This window comes from Salmo trutta, chromosome 15 (assembly GCF_901001165.1).
Source record: "Salmo trutta chromosome 15, fSalTru1.1, whole genome shotgun sequence".
NCBI lineage: Eukaryota > Metazoa > Chordata > Actinopteri > Salmoniformes > Salmonidae > Salmo > Salmo trutta.
The window spans coordinates 8,161,623-8,187,020 of record NC_042971.1 but is presented as its reverse complement, the minus strand read 5'-3'; the positions used below and the strand labels follow the sequence as shown (position 1 = coordinate 8,187,020).

General features: G+C 41.7%; 1 protein-coding gene across 1 annotated transcript; it reads left to right on the top strand.

Moving 5' to 3' along the window:
- Window positions 1–491: 491 nt before the first annotated feature.
- LOC115148413 (NLR family CARD domain-containing protein 3-like) lies at window positions 492–18,600 on the top strand (the record flags this gene model as incomplete). The annotated part of the gene is made up of 4 exons (XM_029690294.1): window positions 492–711; window positions 1,108–2,899; window positions 3,176–3,349; window positions 18,477–18,600. Coding segments are annotated over 4 exons (2,310 nt in total), but the record flags the coding sequence as incomplete, so codon positions are not given.
- Between the last annotated feature and the right edge of the window lie 6,798 nt (window positions 18,601–25,398).

The following is a 25,398-nucleotide window of genomic DNA, read 5'->3' as shown; positions in this document are numbered from 1 at the left end:
TTGTCTGTCCCGCTTTCTGTCTGTGTCTCTGTTTGTCTGTCTGTCTGTGTCTCTGTCTGTCTCTTTCTGTCTGTCTCTTTCTGTCTGTCTCTGACTGTCTGTCCCACTTTCTGTCTGTGTCTCTGTTTGTCTGTCTGTCTCTGTCTGTCTGTCTCTCTGTCTGTCTCTTTCTGTCTGTCTCTGACTTTCTGTCTATGTCTGTCTGTTTGTCTGTCCGTACTCACTCACTCCCTGGATGAGGAGATGTAATCTCATGTTTTGTCCACAGAAACCAACAGGAGAGATCAGAGTCAGAGATTCTCAGTGGTCAGTCTTCCCAGAGTCATCAAACAGACCTGGACTCTATATACAGTGTATGTGGTCCTGTTATGAACATTTGTTTTTGTTTACCTCAAGTAAAGTTGATCTGTCAATTATTCATTAATGTGTTAATGAGAAAGCATTTCTTCTCTTGCTTAACTTATTTACTTGATATATTTCAGTTGCTTGAAGAGAAAATGATGACATTTGTGAAGAACGAGCTGAAGATGTTCAAGAGGATTCTTAGTCCTGAACTCCCAGAAGGCTTTGAGAGTCAGAAGCAGGATGAGGAAGTGGTGGATGCTGAAGATGAGAAGCAGGAGAGCAGTGCCAGAGAGGGGGCTCTGAAGATCACACTGCACGTCCTGAGGAAAATGAACCAGAAGGAGCTCGCTGACACACTGGAGAAATGTAAGATCTGTCTGCCTCATGTTGAATGCAGTTTTATAACATTTAAAAGCTGTAGCTAAAGTACAGCTAAAGTAGCTGTGTGACTCAATGATATTGTAGCAGCCTTAACACAACACCTAGTGACCTCGTCAAGTAGCAGCAGGGATGTGTTGTGTTGATTAATTTAGAGAGAGAGACAGAGAGAGAGAGAGAAAACATTAATAATACCATCAATAATACCAATAATAATATAATCAGTCACACCAGTCTGTAATGCATTATGAAAACATTTACACATTTATACAGACAGTTAAGAGAATAAATTATTATAATTTAAAACTTTATAACAGTCCTACAATACTGTAGTTATTAAAACAGACGTAATATTAATATCCTCTGTGCTATTTCTTCATTCAGATGAGCTTGCTGTGATTTGCCAACGTGAACTCAAATCTAATCTAAAGAAGAAGTTTCAATGTGTATTTGAGGGGATCGCTAAACAAGGAAACCCAACACTTCTCAATAAGATCTACACAGAGCTCTACATCACAGAGGGTGGAACAGGAGAGGTCAATAATGAACATGAGCTGAGACAGATTGAGACAACAAGCAGGAAACAAGCAAGACCAGAGACTGCAGTCAAATGTAACGACATCTTCAAACCCTTAACTGGACAAGACAAACCTATCAGAACTGTGCTGACAAAGGGAGTCGCTGGCATTGGAAAAACAGTCTCTGTGCAGAAGTTCATTCTGGACTGGGCTGAAGGAAAAGCCAATCAGGATGTTCAATTTGTGTTTTCATTCCCTTTCCGGGAGCTGAATTTGATGAAAGGGGACAAACACACTTTGATTGAACTTCTTAATCACTTCTCAATGGAAACCAAACAATCAAGAATCTCCAACTACGACAAGTACAAAGTTCTGTTCATCTTTGATGGTCTGGATGAGTGCCGACTGCCCCTAGACTTCCAGAAGAACAAGATCTTTTGTGACGTCACAGAGTCAACCTCAGTGGATGTTCTGCTGACAAATCTCATCGAGGGAAATCTGCTTCCCTCTGCTCTCCTCTGGATAACTACCCGACCTGCAGCAGCCAATAAGATCCCTTCAGGGTGTGTTGACCAGGTAACAGAGGTACGAGGGTTCAATGACCCACAGAAAGACGAGTACTTCAGGAAGAGATTCAGGGATGAGGACCTGGCCAACAGAATCATCTCACACATAAAGACATCAAGGAGCCTCCACATCATGTGCCACATTCCAGTCTTCTGTTGGATTTCTGCAACAGTCCTTGAACACATGCTGAAACATAAGAGAGAAGAGATGCCCAAGACTCTGACTGAGATGTACACACACCTTGTGGTGTTTCATACCAAACAGAAGAATGAAAAGTATCTTGGGAAAGAAGAGACAGGTCCATACTGGAATAAAGAGAGCATTCTGTCACTGGGAAAACTGGCTTTTCAACAGCTTGTGAATGGCAATCTGATTTTCTATGAAGAAGACCTGAAAGAGGCTGGCATTGATGTCAATGAAGCCTCAGTGTACTCAGGATTGTGCACACAGATCTTTAAAGAGGATTGTGGGCTGTACCAGGACAAGGTGTACTGCTTCGTGCATCTGAGCATTCAGGAGTTTCTGGCTGCTGTATATGTGTTCCTCTCATTCATCAACAACAATGAGAATCTAATGGACAAACAGCAAACAAAGTCCAGTATATTTTCTTTGCTGTTCAGAGACAAGCCTGAAGTTACTTTCTACAAGAGTGCTGTGGATAAAGCCTTACAAAGTGAGACAGGAAACCTGGACCTTTTCCTCCGCTTCCTTCTGGGCCTCTCACTGGAGTCCAATCAGAAGCACTTACGTGGTCTACTGACAAAGACAAGAAGCAGCTCACAGAGCCATGAAGAAACAGTCCAGTACATCAAGGAGAAGATCAGGGAGAATCCCTCTCCAGAGAGGAGCATCAATCTGTTCCACTGTCTGAATGAACTGAATGACCATTCTCTAGTGGAGGAGATCCAAAGCTTCCTGAGATCAGGAAGTCTCTCAGAACCCAACCTGTCACCTGCACAGTGGTCAGCTCTGGTCTTTGTGTTGCTGACTTCAGAAAAGGAGCTGGATGTGTTTGACCTGAAGAAATTCTCCAGATCAGAGGAAGGTCTTCTGAGGCTGCTGCCAGTGGTCAAAGCCTCCAGAGCTGCTCTGTGAGTACATCAAATGACATTTAAGAACTTATCATCAGGAAGAAATATTCAGTTTAGAGAAAATATGTATTATAATATGTATATAATATTATATTGAACAACATATTGAATCAGATATTCAATCTATTATAACAATATGACCATACAATTCTAGGAGACGGAAGAAGAATCTATGTGTTGTTTGAGAGAATAAACCAAATGCATCTGCCATTGTCCTTCTACACTACTCGTTAAATTAACAGTATGTTTGTGAAGTCATGATGATCTCTTTGTCAGGCTGTCAGGCTGTGGAGTCACAGAGGAAGGCTGTGCTTCTCTGGTCTCAGCTCTGAGGTCAAACCCCTCACACCTGAGAGAGCTGGACCTGAGTAACAATGACCTGAAGGATTCAGGAGTGAAGCTGCTCTCTGCTGGACTGGAGGATCCACACTGCAGACTGGAGACTCTGAGGTCAGTATTCCTGTAGTTGGTCAACAAGTGATAACTGTTGTCGTGTCTTTCGGTACCATTAAACTGAAGATAGGTTTATCAATTAACTCCCTGTAATTATTATCACGCGATTAAACTGATTAATCGTTTAATTGTAATTAACTAGGAGATCGGGGCACCAAGAAAAATATTCAGATTACAAAGTTATAATTTTCCTAATATAACTTTTCTATATTATAATATAGGCCGATTATCTTCTGGTTTGAATGGTGTATTTTACCTCGCATCCAGTCTCATTCCAAACTTCGTAAATCGTAAATTGTTGTATTTGCACGAACCCAGTCTTTACTAAAATCATCCATACATCAATTGTCTTAAAATCATTTATTTACTACACTAAGTAATTAACAGAAAACATACAAACAGTAATTATCGTCACAAAGGATTGGTATAGTAATGTGCCCTAATGGCTAACAAGCATGGCTGGTCTGTTAGACAATGGGTCATAAACGGTCAGCTGAAAAGTTACACAGAGTTCATTAATATTAACAATTGACAATTGAAGGCTCACTCATTTGGGAACAATTGCAATCAATATATATTTACGCTCATGTGTCGTCGGGATCCTTGTTGGAGCGTCGTTCTGTTGGAGAGTTTTGTCCGCGTTCTCTCTCTCTCTCGGTTAGAATGGATCTTTCAGAGCGACATTCATTAATGTTGTCATAGAATGGATGTTTCGTTGGTCTTCGCGTTCGATGATATAATTTACTTAGCTGCAGACTAATAATTAATATCAAAGACTTGTTCTTATTCTGTCGGTCTCGATAGTAAAAGTTAACCACGTGGTATAGTTCACTTTCAGTAGAGTACTTGGATGGTCAAACCTATGGGCCAACTCGCAATGGAGTGTAGGCCTGGTCTCAAGAAATGTAAATCAGGGGGTGTTTTATAGTGCCCATAGAACAGGCTTGTCAAATGACGCCTGGTCCTGTATGTGTCCCTGGGGGCGTGCCTATGACTGAGTTAGACTTGGTTACAGAAATACAATTCTATCACATTAACATCAGTACATAGCATCTCAATGTATTACAAATAGCTTTATCCTTATTAATACATTTTATACAACCATGTGGATTCAGTCTCATCGCTGAGGCTATCATGTAGACCGTTTTAGGGTAATATGGCTATATTGTGTCTTCTGAGTATCACAAAATTGTACCAAGCGGACCAGTTCGTAGCTGGAGTCTTCATCAATCTTCCATATCTTCTCCAGAACACACATGTCGCTCGGTTCTCCAATTCTATGAGTTGGAAGAATTTCCTTTGTCTCTCTATGAAACATGTTGTAGTAGATTCTCCTCTTGGAATTTTTACAACCCTGGGTTGGGGGGAAGGTAGGTTGGGTGATGGTACAAAGGGGAGGGGGTCAACTGTCCTTCCTGTACCCAAAGAGGCCAACGTCATGACACTGTTCACCAGATCCACATGTGTTTACCAGGCACACATAGTCCACACCATACATTTTGGTGATATGCTCCAGCATGTTGGATTTGAGATCGAATGTTTCATATTAGGTGACAGTACAGAATGTCACCTTTTTTTTGAGAGTATTCATGTTTTACCATTTAGAAATGAAAGAATTGTATGTATATACAGTGGCTTGCAAAAGTATTCACCCCCTTGGCATTTTTCCTATTTTGTTGCCTACTTGGTTAAATAAAGGTGAAATAAATCAAATAAAACAACCTGTAATTAAAATAGATGTTTGGGGGGGTCTGTATCATTTGATGTACAGAACATGCCTACCACTTTGAAGATACAAAATATTTTCATTGTGAAACAAACAAGAAATACGAAAAAAAGAGAACTTGACCGTGCTTAACTATTCACTCCCCCAAAGACAATACTTTGTATAGCCACCTTTTGCAGCTATTACAGCTGCTAGTCTCTTGGGGAATGTCTCTATAAGCTTGGCACATCTAGCCACTGGGATTTTCGCCCATTTTTCAAGGCAAAACTGCTCCAGCTCCTTCAAGTTGGATGGGTTCCACTGGTGTACAGCAATCTGTAAGTCATTCCACAGATTCTCAATTGGATTGAGGTCTATGCTTTGACTTGACCATTCCAAGACATTTACATTTTTCCCCTTAAACCACTCGAGTGTTGCTTTAGCGGTCTCTAAATCTCTGGAAGTCTGAAACAGGTTTCCCTCAAGAATTTCCCTGTATTTAGCCCTATCCATCATTCCTTCAAATCTGACCAGTTTCCCAGTGTTTCCCACAGCATGTCATCAGAGGTGTTGGGTTTGCGCCAGACATAGTGTTTTCTTTGATGGCCAAAAAGCAGAAGTTTAGTCTCATCTGACCAGAGTACCTTCTTCCATATGTTTGGGGAGTCTGCCACATGCCTTTTGGTGAACACCAAACGTGTTTGCTTATTTTTTTCTTTAATGGCTTTTTTTCTGGCCACTCTTCCGTAAAGCCCAGCTCTGTGGAGTGTACGGCTTAAAGTGGTCCTATGGACAGATAATCCAATCTTTGCTGTGGAGCTTTGCAGCTCTTTCAGGGTTATCTTTGCCTCTCTGATTAACCTCTTACATCTAGATATGCCGCTAGCGGAACGCCTCGCCAATATCCAATGATAGAGCGTGGCGCGAATTACAAAGTCCTCAAAAATCCCAAAACTTCAATTTTTCAAACATATGACTATTTTATACCATTTTAAAGACAAGACTCTCCTTTATCTAACCACATTGTCCGATTTCAAAAAGGCTTTACAATGAAAGCAAAACATTAGATTATGTCAGGAGAGTACCCAGCAGGAAATAATCACACAAACATTTTTCAAGCTAGCATATAATGTCACAAAAACCCAAACCACAGCTAAATGCAGCACTAACCTTTGATGATCTTCATCAGATGACACTCCTAGGACATTATGTTATACAATACATGCATGTTTTGTTCAATCAAGTTCATATTTATATAAAAAAACAGCTTTTTACATTAGCATGTGACGTTCAGAACTAGCATACCCACCGAACACTTCCGGTGAATTTACTAAATTACTCACAATAAACGTTCACAAAAAACATAACAATTATTTTAAGAATTATAGATACAGAACTCCTTTATGCAATCGCTTGGTCCGATTTTAAAATAGCTTTTCGGTGAAAGCACATTTTGCAATATTCTGAGTAGATAGCCCGGCCATCACGGGCTAGCTATTTTGACACCCACCAAGTTTGGCACTCACCAAACTCAGATTTACTATAAGAAAAATTGGATTACCTTTGCTGTTCTTTGTCAGAATGCACTCCCAGGACTTCTACTTCAACACCCAATGTTGTTTTGGTTCCAAATAATTCATAGTTATATCCAAATTGCTGCGTTTTGTTCTTGCGTTCAAGACACTATCCGAAGGGTGAAGCGCCGGCACATATCGTGACAAAAATTTTCAAAATATTCCATTACCGTTCTTCGAAGCATGTCAAACGCTGTTTAAAATCAATTTTTATGCGATTTTTCTTGTAAAATAGCGATAATATTCCGACCGGGAGACCTGTCAGTGTTTTCATTCAAACACTGACAGTTGAAAATGGAGTCTTCACATGCATGCGCGCGCCCGTGTCATTGTTCTCAGAGCGACCACTTTCCAAATGCCCTACTGTTTTTCGCCCAGGGACTGCAGAGTCATCATTACCCTGTTCTGGCGAGCCTATGGGAGCCTTAGAAAGTGTCACGTTACAGCAGAGATCCTCTATTTTCTATAAAGAGGCTATAGAAGGACAAGAAATGGTCAGAGAGGGCACTTCCTGTATGGAATCTTCTCAGGTTTTGGCCTGCCATATGAGTTCTGTTATACTCACAGACACCATTCAAACAGTTTTAGAAACTTTAGGGTGTTTTCTATCCACATCTACTAATTATATGCATATTCTAGTTTCTGGGCAGGAGTAATAACCAGATTAAATCGGTTACATTTTTTATCCGGCCGTTAAAATACTGCCCCCTATCCTAAACAGGTTAATGCCCCCCTTGCCTGGTCTGTGAGTTTTGGTGGGCGGCCCTCTCTTGGCAGGTTTGTTGTGGTGCCATATTCTTTCCATTTTTTAATAATGGATTTAATGGTGCTCCGTGGGATGTTCAAAGTTTCTGATATTTTTTTATAACCCAACCCTGATCTGTACTTCTCCACAACTTTGTCCCTGACCTGTTTGGAGAGCTCCTTGGTCTTCATGGTGCCGCTTGCTTGATGGTGCCCCTTGCTTAGTGGTGTTGTAGACTCTGGGTCCTTTCAGAACAGGTGTATATATACTGAGATCATGTGACAGATCATGTGACACTTAGATTGCACACATGTGGAGTTTATTTAACTAATGATGTTACTTCTGAAGGTAATTGGTTGCACCAGATATTATTTATGGGCTTCATAGCAAAGGGGGTGAATACATATGCACGCACCACTTTTCTGTTTTTAACTTTATTTTTTAAACAAGTCATTTATTTTTATTTCTCTTGACCAATTTGGACTATTTTGTGTTTGTCCATTACATGAAATCCAAATAAAATCAATTTAAATTACATGTTGTAATGCAACAAAATGGGAAAAATGCCAAGGGGGATGAATACATTTGCAAGGCACTGTAGTTCTACCATTTGAAGAAGTCTTAATTATTTGGACAAATTCACTTATATTGTATTAAAATAGTCATAAGTTTAGTATTTGGTCCCATATTCCATGCCTGCAGTGATTACATCAAGCTTGTGATTCTACAAACTTGTTGAAATCATTTGCAGTTTGTTTTGGTTATATTTTGGATTATGTTTTTCCTAATAGAAACTGATTGGTGAATAATGTCCTGTCATTTTGGAGTCACTTCACTTGTATTGTCAGTAAGAATAAGAATGAATCGAGAATGAATGAGAAAGTTACAGCGGCACAATGATCATACCCCCTCTGTTATTGGTAATGGTGAGAGGTTAGCATGTTTTGTTGTAGCCTCTGTTATTGGTAATGGTGAGAGGTTAGCATGTTTTGTTGTAGCCTCTGTTATTGGTAATGGTGAGAGGTTAGCATGTTTTGTTGTAGCCTCTGTTATTGGTAATGGTGAGAGGTTAGCATGTTTTGTTGTAGCCTCTGTTATTGGTAATGGTGAGAGGTTAGTATGTTTTGTTGTATCCTCTGTTATTGGTAATGTTGAGAGGTTAGCATGTTTTGTTGTAGCCTCTGTTATTGGTAATGGTGAGAGGTTAGCATGTTTTGTTGTATCCTCTGTTATTGGTAATGGTGAGAGGTTAGCATGTTTTGTTGTAGCCTCTGTTATTGGTAATGGTGAGAGGTTAGCATGTTTTGTTGTAGCCTCTGTTATTGGTAATGGTGAGAGGTTAGCATGTTTTGTTGTATCCTCTGTTATTGGTAATGGTGAGAGGTTAGCATGTTTTGTTGTAGTCTCTGTTATTGGTAATGGTGAGAGGTTAGCATGTTTTGTTGTAGTCTCTGTTATTGGTAATGGTGAGAGGTTAGCATGTTTTGTTGTAGCCTCTGTTATTGGTAATGGTGAGGGGTTAGCATGTTTTGTTGTATCCTCTGTTATTGGTAATGGTGAGAGGTTAGCATGTTTTGTTGTAGCCTCTGTTATTGGTAATGGTGAGAGGTTAGCATGTTTTGTTGTAGCCTCTGTTATTGGTAATGGTGAGGTTAGCATGTTTTGTTGTAGTCTCTTTCATTGGTAATGGTGATAGGTTAGCATGTTTTTTGTAGCCTCTGTTATTGGTAATGGTGAGAGGTTAGCATGTTTTGTTGTAGCCTTTGTTATTGGTAATGGTGAGAGGTTAGCATGTTTTGTTGTTGCCTCTGTCAATGGTAATGGTGAGAGGTTAGCATGTTTTGTTGTAGACTGTTATTGGTAATGGTGAGAGGTTAGCATGTTTTGTTGTAGCCTCTGTTATTGGTAATGGTGAGAGGTTAGCATGTTTTGTTGTAGCCTCTGCTATTGGTAATGGTGAGAGATTAGCATGTTTTGTTGTAGTCTCTGTTATTGGTAATGGTGAGAGGTTAGCATGTTTTGTTGTATCCTCTGTTATTGGTAATGGTGAGAGATTAGCATGTTTTGTTGTATCCTCTGTTATTGGTAATGGTGAGAGGTTAGCATGTTTTGTTGTGGCCTCTGTAACTTTCTCACTCATTCTAATTCATGATTCATTCATGATTTTTCTTTATCATGGCATCATCAGAATTTCATTTTTAATTGTGAATCACATACAGTTGAAGTCAGAAGTGTACATACACTTAGGTTGGAGTCGTTAAAACGTGTTTTTGAACCACTCCACAAATTTCTTGTTAACAAACTATAGTTTTGGCAAGTCGGTTAGGGCATCTACTTTGTGCATGACACAAGTAATTTTTGAAACAATTGTTTACAGACAGATTATTTCACTTATAATTCACTGTATCACAATTCCAGTGGGTCAGAAGTTTACATACACTAAGTTGACTGTGCCTTTAAACAGCATGGAAAATTCCAGAAAATTATGTTATGGCTTTAGAAGCATCTGGTAGGCTAATTGACATCATTTGGATGTATTTCAAGGCCTACCTTCAAACTCAGTGCCTCTTTGCTTGACATCATGGGAAAATGAAAAGAAATCAGCCAAGATCTCAGGAAAAAAAATGTAGACCTCCACAAGTATGGTTCATCCTTGGGAACAATTTCCAAACGCCTGAAGATAACACGTTCATCTGTTCAAACAATAGTACGCAAGTCTAAACACCATGGGACCACACAGCCGCCATTCCGCTCAGGAAGGAGACGCGTTCTGTCTCCTAGAGATTAACTTACTTTGGTGCAAATCAATCCCAGAACAACAGCAACGGACCTTGTGAAGATGTTGGAGGAAACAGGTACAAAAGTATCTATATCCACAGTAAAACGAGTCCTATATCGACATAATCTGAAAGGTTGCTCAGCAAGGAAGAAGCCACTGCTCCAAAACCACCATAAAAAAAGCCAGACTACGGTTTGCAACTGCACATGGGGACAAAGATCGTACTTTTTGGAGAAATGTCCTCTGGTCAGATGAAACAATACAAGAACTGTTTGGCCATAATGACCATCGTTATGTTTGGAGGAAAAAGGGGGAGGCTTGCAAGCCAAAGAACACCATCCCAACCGTGAAGCCCGGGGGTGGCAGCATCATGTTGTGGGGGTGTTTTGCTGCAGGAGGGACTGGTGCACTTCACAAAATAGATGGCATCATGAGGGAGGAAAATTATGTGGATATATTGATGCAACATCTCAAGACATCAGTCAGGAAGTTAAAGCTTGGTCACAAATGGGTCTTCCAAATGGAAAATGACCCCAACGATACTTCCAAAGTTGTGGCAAAATGGCTTAAGGACAACAAAGTCAAGGTATTGGAGTGGCCATCACAAAGCCCTGACCTCAATCCTATAGGAAATTTGTGGGCAGAACTGAAAAAGCGTGTGCGAGCAAGAAGCCTACAAACCTGACTCAGTTACACCAGCTCTGTCAGGAGGAATGGGCCAAAATTCACCCAACTTATTGTGGGAAGCTTTGGAAGGCTACCCGAAACGTTTAACCCAAGTTAAACCATTTAAAGGCAATGCTACCAAATACTAATTGAGTGTATGTAAACTTCTAACCCACTGGGAATGTGATGAAAGAAATAAAAGCTGAAATTAATCATTCTCTCTACTATTATTCTGACATTTCACATTCTTAAAATAAAGTGGTGATCCTAACTGACCTAAGACAGGGGATTTTTACTAGGATTAAATGTCAGGAATTGTAAAAATTGAGTTTAAATGTATTTGGCTAAGGTGTATGTAAACTTCTGACTTCAACTGTATGTATTAATTAAAATACCCTCAAATAAAAGGTGACATTATATACTGTCACCTCACATGAAACATTTGATCTGAAATCCAAAATGTTGGAGTTTAGAGCCACATTTAAAGTGTTTGCTTCACTGTCAAAATAGATATGGTGTGGACTGTATACTCAATACAATCTATATCTGATACCTCACTGTCTGTCTTTTGACTGATACTGCTTTTAAACTGGTCTGATCAGTCTACTCAAATATTTGTACTATATATGTTTCTATCTGCAGGCAATACTTTGATCATTTGTCATTTTTAATGATGATACATTAATTTACGAATAGATATGGAAGGTTTCAGGACACTGATATCTGAATATGTTGAAAAAATATACTGCCACTATTTTCACCACCAAAGAACAGCAGTGTGATTTTAATATGATTTGACTCTTTGCAGGCTGTCAGGCTGTCTAGTCACAGAGGAAGGCTGTGCTTCTCTGGTCTCAGCTCTGAGGTCAAACCCCTCACACCTGAGAGAGCTGGACCTGAGCTACAATCACCCAGGAGACTCAGGAGTCAGACTGCTCTCTGCTGGACTGGAGGATCCACACTGCAGACTGGAGAAACTCAAGTATGTAGAGGGTTTATGTCAATGTTCATATCAGACATGTTTGACTTATCAGGCTAGTTAAGACAAACATTCTTACCACCACTTGGACAACGTTATATGTTGACTGTGTGTGTGTCCAGTGTGTGCTGTGTGTGTGTGTGTCCAGTGTGTGTGTGTCCAGTGTGTCCAGTGTGTGTGTGTGTGTGTCCAGTGTTTTTTTTATTTTTTATTTCACCTTTATTAAACCAAGTAGTCCAGTTGAGAACAAGTTCTCATTTACAACTGAGACCTGGTCAAGATAAAGCAAAGCAATGCGACAAAAACACATGAAGAAAAGTACAGTCAATAACACAAAATAAAATAAAAATAGAAAGATCTATGTACAGTTTGTGCAAATGTAGAAGAGTAGGGAGGTAGGCAATAGTAGAGAGATTGGAGTGGAAAAGAGCAAGAGTGTAAGTAATAATATGGGGATGAGGTAGTCAGCTATTTACAGATTGGCTATGTACAGTGATCGGTAAGCTGCTACGACAGCTGATTCTGTAAGTTAGATAGGGAGATATAAGACTCCAGCTTCAGAGATTTTTGCAATTCGTTCCAGTCATTGGCAGCAGAGAACTGGAAGGAAAGGCGGCTAAAGCAAGTGTTGGCTTTGGGGATGACCAGTGAAATATACCTGCTGGAGCGCGTGCTACGGGTGGGTGTTGCTATGGTGACCAGTAAGCTGAGATAAAGCGGGGCTTTACCTAGCAGAGACTTATCGATGACCTGGAGCCAGTGGGTTTGGCGACGGATATGTAGTGAGGGCCAGCCAACGAGAGCATACAGGTCGCAGTGGTGGGTAGTATATTGGGCTTTGGTGATAAAATGGATGGCACTGTGATAGACTGCATCCAGTTTGCTGAGTAGAGTGTTGGGGGCTATTTTGTAAATGACATCACCGAAGTCAAGGATCGGTAGGATAGTCAGTTTTACGAGGGTATTTTTGGCAGCATGAGTGAAGGAGGCTTTGTTGCGAAATAGGAAGCCAATTCTAGATTTAATTTTGGATTGGAGATGCTTAATGTGTGTCTGGAAGGAGAGTTTACAGTCTAACCTGACACCTAGGTATTTGTAGTTGTCCCCATATACTAAGTCAGAACCGTCCAGAGTAGTGATGCTGGATGGGTGGGTAGGTGTGGGCAGCGATCGGTTGAATATCATGCATTTAGTTTTGCTTGCATTTAAGAGCAATTGGAGTCCACGGAAGGAGAGTTGTATGGCATTGAAGCTCGTGTGGAAGTTTGTTAGCACAGTGTCCAAAGAAGGGCCAAAAGTATACAGAATGGTGTCATCTGCGTAGAGGTGGATCAGAGAATCACCAGCAGCAAGAGCAACATCATTGATATATACAGACAAGAGAGTCGGCCTGAGAATTGAACCCTGTGGCACCCCCATAGAGACTGCCAGAGGTCCGGACAACAGGCCCTCCGATTTGACACACTGAGCTCTATCTGAGAAGTAGTTGGTGAAACAGGCGAGGCAGTCATTTGAGAAGCCAAGGCTATTGAGTCTGCCGATAACAGTGCGTTAATTGGCAGAATTGAAAGCCTTGGCCAGGTCGATGAATACGTCTGCACAGTACTGTCTTTTATCGATGGCAGTTATGATATCGTTTCGGACCTTGAGCGTGGCTGAGGTGCACCCATGACCAGCTCTGAAACCAGATTGCATAGCGGAGAAGGTACGGTGAGATTTGAAATGGTCGGTGATCTGTTTGTTAACTTGGCTTTCAAAGATTTTAGAAAGGCAGGGCAGGATGGATATAGGTCTATAACAGTTTGGGTCTAGAGTGTATCCCCCTTTGAAGAGGGGGATGACCGCGGAAGCTTTCCAATCTTTGGGGATCTCAGACGACATGAAAGAGGTTGAACAGGCTAGTAATAGGGGTTGCAACAATTTCGGCGGATAATTTTAGAAAGAGAGGGTCCAGATTGTCTAGCCCAGCTGATTTGTAGGGATCCAGATTTTGCAGCACTTTCAGAACATCAGCTATCTGCATTTGAGTGAAGGAGAAATGGTGGGGGCTTTAGCGGGTTGCTGTGCAGGGTGCCGGGCAATTGACCGGGGTAGGGGTAACCAGGTGGAAAGCATGGCCAGCCGTAGAGAAATGCTTATTGAAATTTTCAATTATAGTGGATTTATCGTTGATAACAGTGTTTCCCAGCCTCAGAGCAGTGGGCAGTTGGGAGGAGGTGCTCTTATTCTCCATGGACTTTACAGTGTCCCAGAACTTTTTTGAGTTTGTACTACAGGATGCAAATTTCTGTTTGAAAATACTAGCCTTAGCTTTCCTAACTACCTGTGTATACTTGTTCCTAACTTCCCTGAAAAGTTGCATATCACGGGGGCTATTCGATGCTAATGCAGAACGCCACAGGATGTTCTTGTGCTGGTCAAGGGCAGACAGGTCTGGAGTGAACCAAGGACTATATCTATTCCTAGTTCAACAATTTTTGAATGGAGCTTATTATACCTCTCTAGGGGGTGTGGGACGCACATTTTTATGAATATAAAAATTCATAAAACATACAAGTGTTATACATCGGTTTAAAGATGAACTTCTTGTTAATCCAACCACGGTGTCAGATTTCAAAAAGACGGCGAAAGCAAACCATGCGATTATCTGAGAACAGCGCCCAGCAGACAAATCATTACAAACAGTAACCAGCCAAGTAGAGGAGTAACAAAACTCAGAAATAGCGATAAAAATAATCACTTACCTTTGATCTTCATATGGTTGTACTCCCAAGACTCCATGTTACACAATAAATGTTCGTTTTGTTCGATAATGTCCCTCTTTATGTTCAAAAACCTAATCCATTGGAACCTAAACGCGGTCACAGCATGCAGACGAAAAATATAAAAAGTACCATAAAAGTTCGTAGAAACGTGTCAAACGATGTTTATAATCAATCATCAGGTTGTTTTTGTCATAAATAATCGATCATATTTCAACCGGACAATAGCTTCATCAAAAGAAAAGGAGAAACAAGAATAACGGGCTCCCGGCGCTGGACTCATTTCTAGAAATGTCCACTGTCCTCTCATTGAAAGGGGTGTTTTTCCCTCATTTTTCAGAGTAAAAGCCTGAAACAATGCCTAAAGACTGGCCACATGTAGTGGAAGCCATAGGGATCGTGAACTGGGTCATAAGTCATTGTATGGTGGATAGGCTTTCAATGGAAAAACAGCCATTTCAAAATAATAGCACTTCCTGGATGGATTTTCCTCTGATTTTCGCCTGCCATATCAGTTCTGTTAAACTCATAGACATTATTTTAACAGTTTTGGAACCTTTAGCGTGTTTTCTATCCAAATCTACCAATTACATGCATATCCTAGCTTCTGGGCCTGGGTAGCAGGCAGTTTACTTTGGGCACGCTTTTCATCCAAAATTTTGAATGCTGCCCCCTACCCTAGTAAGGCACTTTTAAAGAATAACCAGGCATCCTCTACTGATGGGATGAGGTCAATGTCATTCCAGGTTACCCCGCAGAAGTGTTTTAGGGAGCGTTTGACAGTGATGAGTGGTGGTTGTTTGATCGCAGACCCATTACGGATGCAGGCAATGAGGCAGTGATCGCTGAGATCTTGATTGAACACAGCAGAGGTGTATTTGGAGGGCGAGTTAGTCAGGATGATATCTATGAGGGTACCCGTGTTTACGGCATTGGGGTTGTACCTGGTGGGTTCATTAATAATTTGTGTGAGATTGAGGGCATCAAGCTTAGATTGTAGGATGGCCGGGGTGTTAAGCATGTCCCAGTTTAGGTCACCTAGCAGCATGAGCTCAGACGATAGATGGGGGGGCAATCAATTCAAATATGGTGTCGAGGGCACAGCTGGGGACAGAGGGTGGTCTGTAGCAAGCGGCAATGGTGAGAGACTTGTCTCTGGAAAGGTGCATTTTTAGAAGTAGAAGCTCAAATTGTTTAGGTACAGACCTGGATAGACAAAGCTCTGCAGGCTATCTTTGCAGTAGATTGCAACACCACCCCTTTGGCAGTTCTATCTTGGCGGAAAATGTTATAGTTAGGGATGGAGATTTCAGGGTTTTTGGTGGTTTTCCTAAACCAGGATTCAGACACGGCTAAGATATCTGGGTTGGCAGAGTGTGCTAAAGCAGTGAGTAAAACAAACTTAGGGAGTAGGCTTCTAATGTTAACATGCATGAAACCAAGGCTTTTACGGTTACAGAAGTCAACAAATGAGAGCACCTGGGGAGTGGGAGTGGAGCTAGACACTGCAGGACCTGGATTAACCTCTACATCACCAGAGGAACAGAGGAGAAGTAGGTTAAGGGTACGGCTAAAGGATTTACGAAATGGCCGTCTAGCACGTTCAGAACAGAGAGTAAAGGGAGCAGGTTTCTGGGCACGATAGCATAGACTCAAGGCATAGTGTACAGACAAAGGTAAGGTAGGATGTAAGTACATTGGAGGTAAACCTAGGCATTGAGTAATGATGAGAGAGATATAGTCTCTAGAAACATTTAAACCAGGTGATGTCATGGCATATGTAGGAGATGGAACAACATGGTTGGTTAAGGCATATTGAGCAGGGCTAGAGGCTCTACAGTGAAGTAAGACAGTAATCACTAACCAGGACAGTAATGGACGAGGCATATTGATATTAGAGGCAGCGTAGCCAAGTGATCATATGGGTCCAGTGAGTGGTTGGGCCGGCTGGGGACACGGCGATTCAGACATTTAGCAGGCCGGGGCTAACAAGCTAGCAGTTAGTAGGCCGGCGCTAACAAGCTAGCAGTTAGCAGACCGGGGCTAGCAAGCTAGCAGTTAGCAGACTGGGGCTAGCAAGCTAGCAGTTAGCAGACCGGGGCTAGCAAGTTAGCAGAAGGGCCTTTGGGGGATGTCGTGCAGTGACGTCGATAGACCAGTCGTGGAGGGTGGGGTTCCAAGTAGCTCTAGATAGCTAGCAGGCCGCAGTTAGCAGAATGGGCCTTCAGCGGACGTCGCGCCTGAGGGGCCTGTTGGAATCCTCGGGCAGATTATGTCGGTATTCCAGTCGTAGAGGATCGGCAGGGTTCCGTGCCCTGTACCAGCAGTAGAAGGGGTCCGGATATTGTAGCCCGGGAGTGGGCTTCGGTGGTAGCCCAGGAGCCCTAGCCGGGCTAGCTTCAGGCTAATTGGTGCTTGCTCCGGGATGGAAACGCTAGCCAGGAGTAGTCACCCGGGATTGCGGTTAGCTAGTTGCGAAGATCCAGATGAAAAGTTTCAGAGTTTGCGGTAGGAATCCGAGGATATGGAGAGAAAAATAGGTCCGTTATGCTCTGGTTTGAGTCACATTGTACGAACTGGCGAGAGCTTTCTGAGCTAAAGTTTAGCTGATGACCGCTAGCAATGGTTTGCTGACTGATAGCTGGTAGGTAGTTAGCTGGCTATCTTCAGTTGAGGGATTCCAGATCCGAAGTAAATAGAAATACTTTAGAAAAAAACGATCCACACCACATTGGGTGAGGTGGGTTGCAGGAGAGTATTTAAAAGTTGAAGTTTAGGAAAATATTTTAAAAAAGATATGCAAAGAAAAATATATAAAAATATATATACAAGGGACACGACAAGACAAAGAAAGACAAAGACAAAGACAAAGACAAAGACAAAGACGTCTGACTGCTACACCATCTTTGAAAAAAAAAATAAAAATGCAGAACACCACAAGATGTTTTTGTGAGTGTGTGCGTGTGTGTGTGTGTGTCTGTGTGCCCATAGTGTGTGTCATCTCAAACACACATTGGACACACAATGGACATACACAATGGACACACACTGGACACACTTTTACACACACACACACTGGGCACACACACACGCACACACTGGACACACACGCACACACTGGACACACACGCACACACACACTGGACACACACTGGACACACACTGGACACACACTGGACACACACTAGACGCATACTGGACACACACACACACACAGGTCACACACTGGACACCCACACACTGGACAAAAGCTGTTGCCCAATACCTTGCACAGCAATACTCGTTTCACCACAGGACCTTGGGGGTGTTACAGTTAACGAACTGGATATTCTATGTTAATTTTCACATATCAATTACAATTAAAGGTTAATTGTCCTTCTACACTACTTGTTAAATTAACAGTGTGTTTGTGAAGTCATGATGATCTCTTTGTCAGGCTGTCAGGCTGTGGAGTCACAGAGGAAGGCTGTACTTCTCTGGTCTCAGCTCTGGAGTCAAACCCCTCACACCTGAGAGAGCTGGATCTGGGAAAAAATGACCTGAAGGATTCAGGAGTGAAGCTGCTCTCTGCTGGACTGGGGAATCCCCACTGTAAACTGGAGACTCTGAGGTCAGTATTATATATAGTGTGGACTGTATACTCAATACAATCTAAATATGATACCTCACTGTCTGTCTTTTGACTGATACTGCTTTTTAAACTGGTCTGGTCAGTCTACTCAAATATTTGTACTATACATGTCTCTATCTAAAAGTAGTATTATGATCATTTATAATAATGATACATTCATTTACGAACAGATATGGCAGGTTTCAGGACACTGATGTATCTGAAATTGTAGAAAAAAATATACTGCCACTATTTTCAACACCAAAGAACATCAGTGTGGTTTTAATATGATTTGACTCTGCAGGCTGTCAGGCTGTCTAGTCACAGAGGAAGGCTGTGCTTCTCTGGTCTCAGCTCTGAGGTCCAACCCCTCACACCTGAGAGATCTGGATCTGAGTAACAATGACCTGAAGGATTCAGGAGTGAAGCTGCTCTCTGCTGGACTGGGGAATCCCCACTGTAAACTGGAGACTCTGAGGTCAGTATTCCTGTAGTTGGTCAACAAGTGATAACTGTTCACCAGATCCACATGTGTTTACCAGGCACACATAGTCCACACCATATGTGTTTGGACAGTGAAGCTTACAGTTTTAAAATTGGTGCTATACTCCAGCATTTTGGATTTAAGATGGAATGTTTCATATTAGGCGACAGTACAGAATGTCACCTTTTATTTGAGGGAATTCATACATATATTTTACCGTTTCGATGTGAATAATGATGAATAACAAAGTTATAGAGCCACAAATATCAGTATAAATGCTAATCTCCCCTGTTATTGGTAATGGTGAGAGGTTAGCATGTTTTGTTGTAGTCTCTGTTATTGGTAATGGTGAGAGGTTAGCATGTTTTGTTGTAGCCTCTGATATTGGTATAGGTGAGAGGTTAGCATGTTTTGTTGTAGCCTCTGTTATTGGTAATGGTGAGAGGTTAGCATGTTTTGTTGTAGTCTCTGTTATTGTTAATGGTGAGAGGTTAGCATGTTTTGTTGTAGTCTCTGTTATTGGTAATGGTGAGAGGTTAGCATGTTTTGTTGTATCCTCTGTTATTGGTAATGGTGAGAGGTTAGCATGTTTTGTTGTAGCCTCTGTTATTGGTAATTGTGAGAGGTTAGCATGTTTTGCTGTATCCTCTGTTATTGGTAATGGTGAGAGGTTAGCATGTTTTGTTGTAGTCTCTGTTATTGGTAATGGTGAGAGGTTACCATGTTTTGTTGTATCCTCTGTTATTGGTAATGGTGTGAGGTTAGCATGTTTTGTTGTATCCTCTGTTATTGGTAATGGTGAAAGGTTAGCGTGTTTTGTTGTAGCCTCTGTTATTGGTAATGGTGAGAGGTTAGCATGTTTTGTTGTAGCCTCTGTTATTGGTAATGGTGAGAGGTTAGCATGTTTTGTTGTAGCCTCTGTTATTGGTAATGTTGAGAGGTTAGCATGTTTTGTTGTTGCCTCTGTAACTTTCTCACTCATTATTATTCATGATTCGTTCATGATTTGTATTAATCATGGCATCATCAGGATTCATTTAGTAGTGTTTAGAAACATGTTATGGACTCACTTAGACAGAATATTAATCCAGTCATCATCCACTTTGGGGGATGTTGTGCAGTGACGTCGATAGACCAGTCGTGGAAGGTGGCGTTCCAAGTAGCTCTAGATAGCTAGCAGGCCGCGGTTAGCAGAATTGGCCTTCAGCGGACGTCGCGCCTGAGGGGCCTGTTGGAATCCTCGGGCAGATTTTGTCGGTATTCCAGTCGTAGAGGATCAGCGGGGTTCCGTGCCCCGTACCGGCAGTAGAAAGGGTCCGGATATTGTAGCCCGGGAGTGGGCTTCGGTGGTAGCCCAGGAGCCCTAGCCGGGCTAGCTTCAGGCTAATTGGTGCTTGCTCCGGGATGGAAACGCTAGCCAGGAGTAGTCACCCGGGATTGCGGTTAGCTAGTTGCGAAGATCCAGATGAAAAGTTTCAGAGTTTGCGGTAGGAATCCGAGGATATGGAGAGAAAAATAGGTCCGTTATGCTCTGGTTTGAGTCACATTGTACGAACTAGCGAGAGCTTTCTGAGCTAAAGGTTAGCTGATGACCGCTAGCAATGGTTTGCTGACTGATAGCTGGTAGGTAGTTAGCTGGCTATCTTCAGTTGAGGGATTCCAGATCCGAAGTAAATATTAATACTTTAGAAAAAAACGATCCACACCACATTGGGTGAGCCGGGTTGCAGGAGAGTATTTAAAAGTTGAGGTTTAGGAAAATATTTTAAAAAGATATGCAAAGAAAAATATATAAAAATATATATACAAGGGACAAGACAAAGACAAAGACAAAGACAAAGACAAAGACAAAGACAAAGACGTCTGACTGCTACACCATCTTTGAAAAAAAAAAAAAAAAAATGCAGAACACCACAAGATGTTTTTGTGTGTGTGTGTGTGTGTGTGCCCATAGTGTGTGTCATCTCAAACACACATTGGACACACAATGGACATACACAATGGACACACACTGGACACACTTTTACACACACACACACTGGGCACACACTGGGCACACACTGGGCACACACTGGACACACACGCACACACACTGGACACAGACTGGACACACACTGGACACACACTGGACACACACTGGACACACACTGGACACACACTAGACGCATACTGGACACACACACACACAGGGGTCACACACTGGACACCCACACACTGGACAAAAGCTGTTGCCCAATACCTTGCACAGCAATACTCGTTTCACCACAGGACCTTGGGGGTGTTACAGTTAACGAACTGGATATTCTATGTTAATTTTCACATATCAATTACAATTAAAGGATAATTGTCCTTCTACACTACTCGTTAAATTAACAGTGTGTTTGTGAAGTCATGATGATCTCTTTGTCAGGCTGTCAGGCTGTCTAGTCACAGAGGAAGGCTGTGCTTCTCTGGTCTCAGCTCTGGAGTCAAACCCCTCACACCTGAGAGAGCTGGATCTGGGAAAAAATGACCTGAAGGATTCAGGAGTGAAGCTGCTCTCTGCTGGACTGGGGAATCCCCACTGTAAACTGGAGACTCTGAGGTCAGTATTATATATAGTGTGGACTGTATACTCAATAAAATCTAAATATGATACCTCACTGTCTGTCTTTTGACTGATACTGCTTTTTAAACTGGTCTGGTCAGTCTACTCAAATATTTGTACTATACATGTCTCTCTCTAAAAGTAGTATTATGATCATTTATAATAATGATACATTCATTTACGAACAGATATGGCAGGTTTCAGGACACTGATGTATCTGAAATTGTAGAAAAAAATATACTGCCACTATTTTCACCACCAAAGAATATCAGTGTGGTTTTAATATGATTTGACTCTTTGCAGGCTGTCAGGCTGTCTAGTCACAGAGGAAGGCTGTGCTTCTCTGGTCTCAGCTCTGAGGTCAAACCCCTCACACCTGAGAGAGCTGGATCTGAGTAACAATGACCTGAAGGATTCAGGAATGAAGCTGCTCTCTGCTGGACTGGGGAATCCCCACTATAAACTGAAAACTCTGAGGTCAGTATTCCTGTAGTTGGTCCACAAGTGATAACTGTTCACCAGATCCACATGTGTTTACCAGGCACACATAGTCCACACCATATGTGTTTGGACAGTGAAGCTTACAGTTTTAAATTTGGTGCTATGCACCAGAATTTTGGATTTAAGATGGAATGTTTCATATTAGGCGACAGTACAGAATGTCACCTTTTATTTGAGGGAATTCATACATATATTTTACCGTTTCGATGTGAATAATGATGAATAACAAAGTTATAGAGCCACAAATATCAGTATAAATGCTAATCTCCCCTGTTTTGGTAATGGTGAGAGGTTAGCATGTTTTGTTGTATCCTCTGTTATTGGTAATGGTGAGAGGTTAGCATGTTTTGTTGTAGCCTCTGTTATTGGTAATGGTGAGAGGTTAGCATGTTTTGTTGTAGCCTCTGTTATTGGTAATGGTGAGAGGTTAGCATGTTCTGTTGTATCCTCTGTTATTGGTAATGGTGAGAGGTTAGCATGTTTTGTTGTATCCTCTGTTATTGGTAATGGTGAGAGGTTAGCATGTTCTGTTGTAGCCTCTGTTATTGGTAATGGTGAGAGATTAGCATATTTTGATGTAGCCTCTGTTATTGGTAATGGTGAGAGCTTAGCATGTTTTGTTGTAGCCTCTGTTATTGGTAATGGTGAGAGGTTAGTATGTTTTGTTGTAGCCTCTGTAACTTTCTCACTCACTATTATTCATGATTCATTCATGATTTGTATTAATGATGTTATCATCAGGGTTCATTTAGTAGTGTTTAGAAACATGTTATCTACTCACTTAGAAAATTATCCAGTCATCATCCACCATTTTATTATTGGGCCAAACAAACTGCAAATGCAACCAACATGTTTACGACCAGATACTAAACTTTTGACTACTTTAATACACTATGAGTGAATTGGTCAGAATACTTATGACTTCTTCAAATAGGGGGACTAAATACATGAAGTGCTTCCATTTTTCTAAATGGTGAAACAGATATGTATGATAATATCCTCAAATAAAAGGTGACATTATATACAGTCACCTCATATGAAACATTTGATCTGAAATACAAAATGTTGGATTATAGAGCCACATTTAAAATGTTTGCTTCACTGTCAAAATAGATATGGTGTGGACTGTATACTCAATACAATCTATATCTGATACCTCACTGTCTGTCTTTTGACTGATACTGATTTTAAACTGGTCTGATCAGTCTACTCAAATATTTGTACTATATATTTTTCTATCTATAAGCAATTCTTTGATAATTTGTCATTTCTAATAATGATACATTAATTTATGAATAGATATGGCAGGTTTCAGGACACTGATGTATCTGAATATGTTGAAGAAATATACTGCCACTATTTTCACCACCAAAGAACAGCAGTGTGATTTTAATATGATTTGACTCTTTGCAGGCTGTCAGGCTGTCTAGTCACAGAGGAAGGCTGTGCTTCTCTGGTCTCAGCTCTGAGGTCAAACCCCTCACACCTGAGAGAGCTGGACCTGAGCTACAATCACCCAGGAGACTCAGGAGTCACACTGCTCTCTGCTGGACTGGAGGATCCACACTGCAGACTGGAGAAACTCAAGTATGTGGAGGGTTTATGTCAATGTTCATATCAGACATGTTTGACTTTTCAGGCTAGTTAAGACAAACATTCTGACCACCACTTGGACAAAGTTATATGCTGACTGTGTGTGTGTGTGTGTGTGTGTGTGTGTGTGTGTGTGTGTGTGTGTGTGTGTGTGTGTGTGTGTGTGTGTGTGTGTGTGTGTGTGTGTGTGTGTGTGTGTGTGTGTGTGTGTGAGAGTTCAGTTGTATTCCTCAATGACTGTCTGTTTTTCTGCTTACCGCTACAGTGTGGAACATGGTGGAGAGAACAGAATGAAACCTGGGATTAGAAAATGTGAGTGTTGACTGCTGTGAAGAATATGACTAAGAATAAGTCTTAATTCAAGTTAAGTCAAAGACCCCCATCATTACTGACTTGGTCATAATAAATATCAACTGTAGTTCTACAGAAGCAGGAATCAGGGACACCAACGTTTACAAAGAGTTGATATGACAGTGTGTGTGTGTGTGTGTGTGTGTGTGTGTGTGTGTGTGTGTGTGTGTGTGTGTGTGTGTGTGTGTGTGTGTAATTATTGTGAATAAGTGTATTATATTACCATACAGTATAACATGTGATCATTCAACAAGTCTCAAGTTACCTTAACTTCTCCTTTTGATACCTAGAAACATCTACATTAAATGAATTAGTGAAAAGTGAGTTAACATTCTAATGTGATTGATGATGATTTCTAATATTGTGTCTGGTTTCATCCATCAGATGTCTGTGATCTCACACTGGACCTAAACACAGTAAACAGACTCCTCTCTCTGTCTGAGGAGAACAGAAAGGTGACACATACGACAGAGAAGCAGCCGTATCCTGATCACCCAGAGAGATTTGAGGGCTGTGGACAGGTGCTGTGTAGAGAGGGTCTGACTGGGCGCTGTTACTGGGAGGTAGAGTGGAGTGGGAGAGGGGCTGGTATAGGAGTGACATATAAAGGAATCAGCAGGAGAGGAGAGGTTGATGACTGTTGGCTTGGATGCAATGACAAGTCCTGGAGTCTGTTCTGCTCTGACATCGGTTACTCTGCCAGGCATAATAATAACTCCACTATCATAGACGTCCCCTCCTCCAGGTCCCACAGAGTAGGAGTGTATCTGGACTGGCCAGCCGGCACTCTGTCCTTCTGTAGAGCCTCCTCTGACACACTGACCCACCTGATCACATTCACCTCCACATTCACTGAGCCCCTCTATCCAGGGTTTAGGGTTCATTATGTTGACTCCTCAGTGTCCCTGAAATAATAACTGGACACACACACACACACACACACACACACACACTGGACACACACACACACACATAAACCAGACACACACTGGACACATACACACTGGACACAAACTGGACACACACACATACACACACACACACACATAAACCAGACACACACTGGACACATACACACTGGACACAAACTGGACACACACACATACACACACACGCACACACACACACATAAACCAGACACACACTGGACACATACACACTGGACACAACCTGGACACACACACACACACACACACACACACACACACACACACACACATAAACCAGACACACACTGGACACATACACACTGGACACAAACTGGACACACACACATACACACACACACTGAACACACACACACACACACTCAACACAGACACTGGACACACACACACACTGGACACACACACACACTGGACACACACACTGGACACACACACTGGATATACACACACTCAACACACACACTGGACACACACACACAAAACAAATTGGACAAACACACACTCAACACACACACTGGACATACACACACACACTGGACACACACTGGACACACACATAAACACACACTCAACACGCACACTGGACACACACCCACACACTGGACACACACACACACACACACTGGACACACACACACACACACACACACTGAACACACACTGGACACACACATAAACACACACTCAACACACACACTGGACACACACACACACACTGGACACACCCACACACTGGACACACACACACACACTGGACACACAC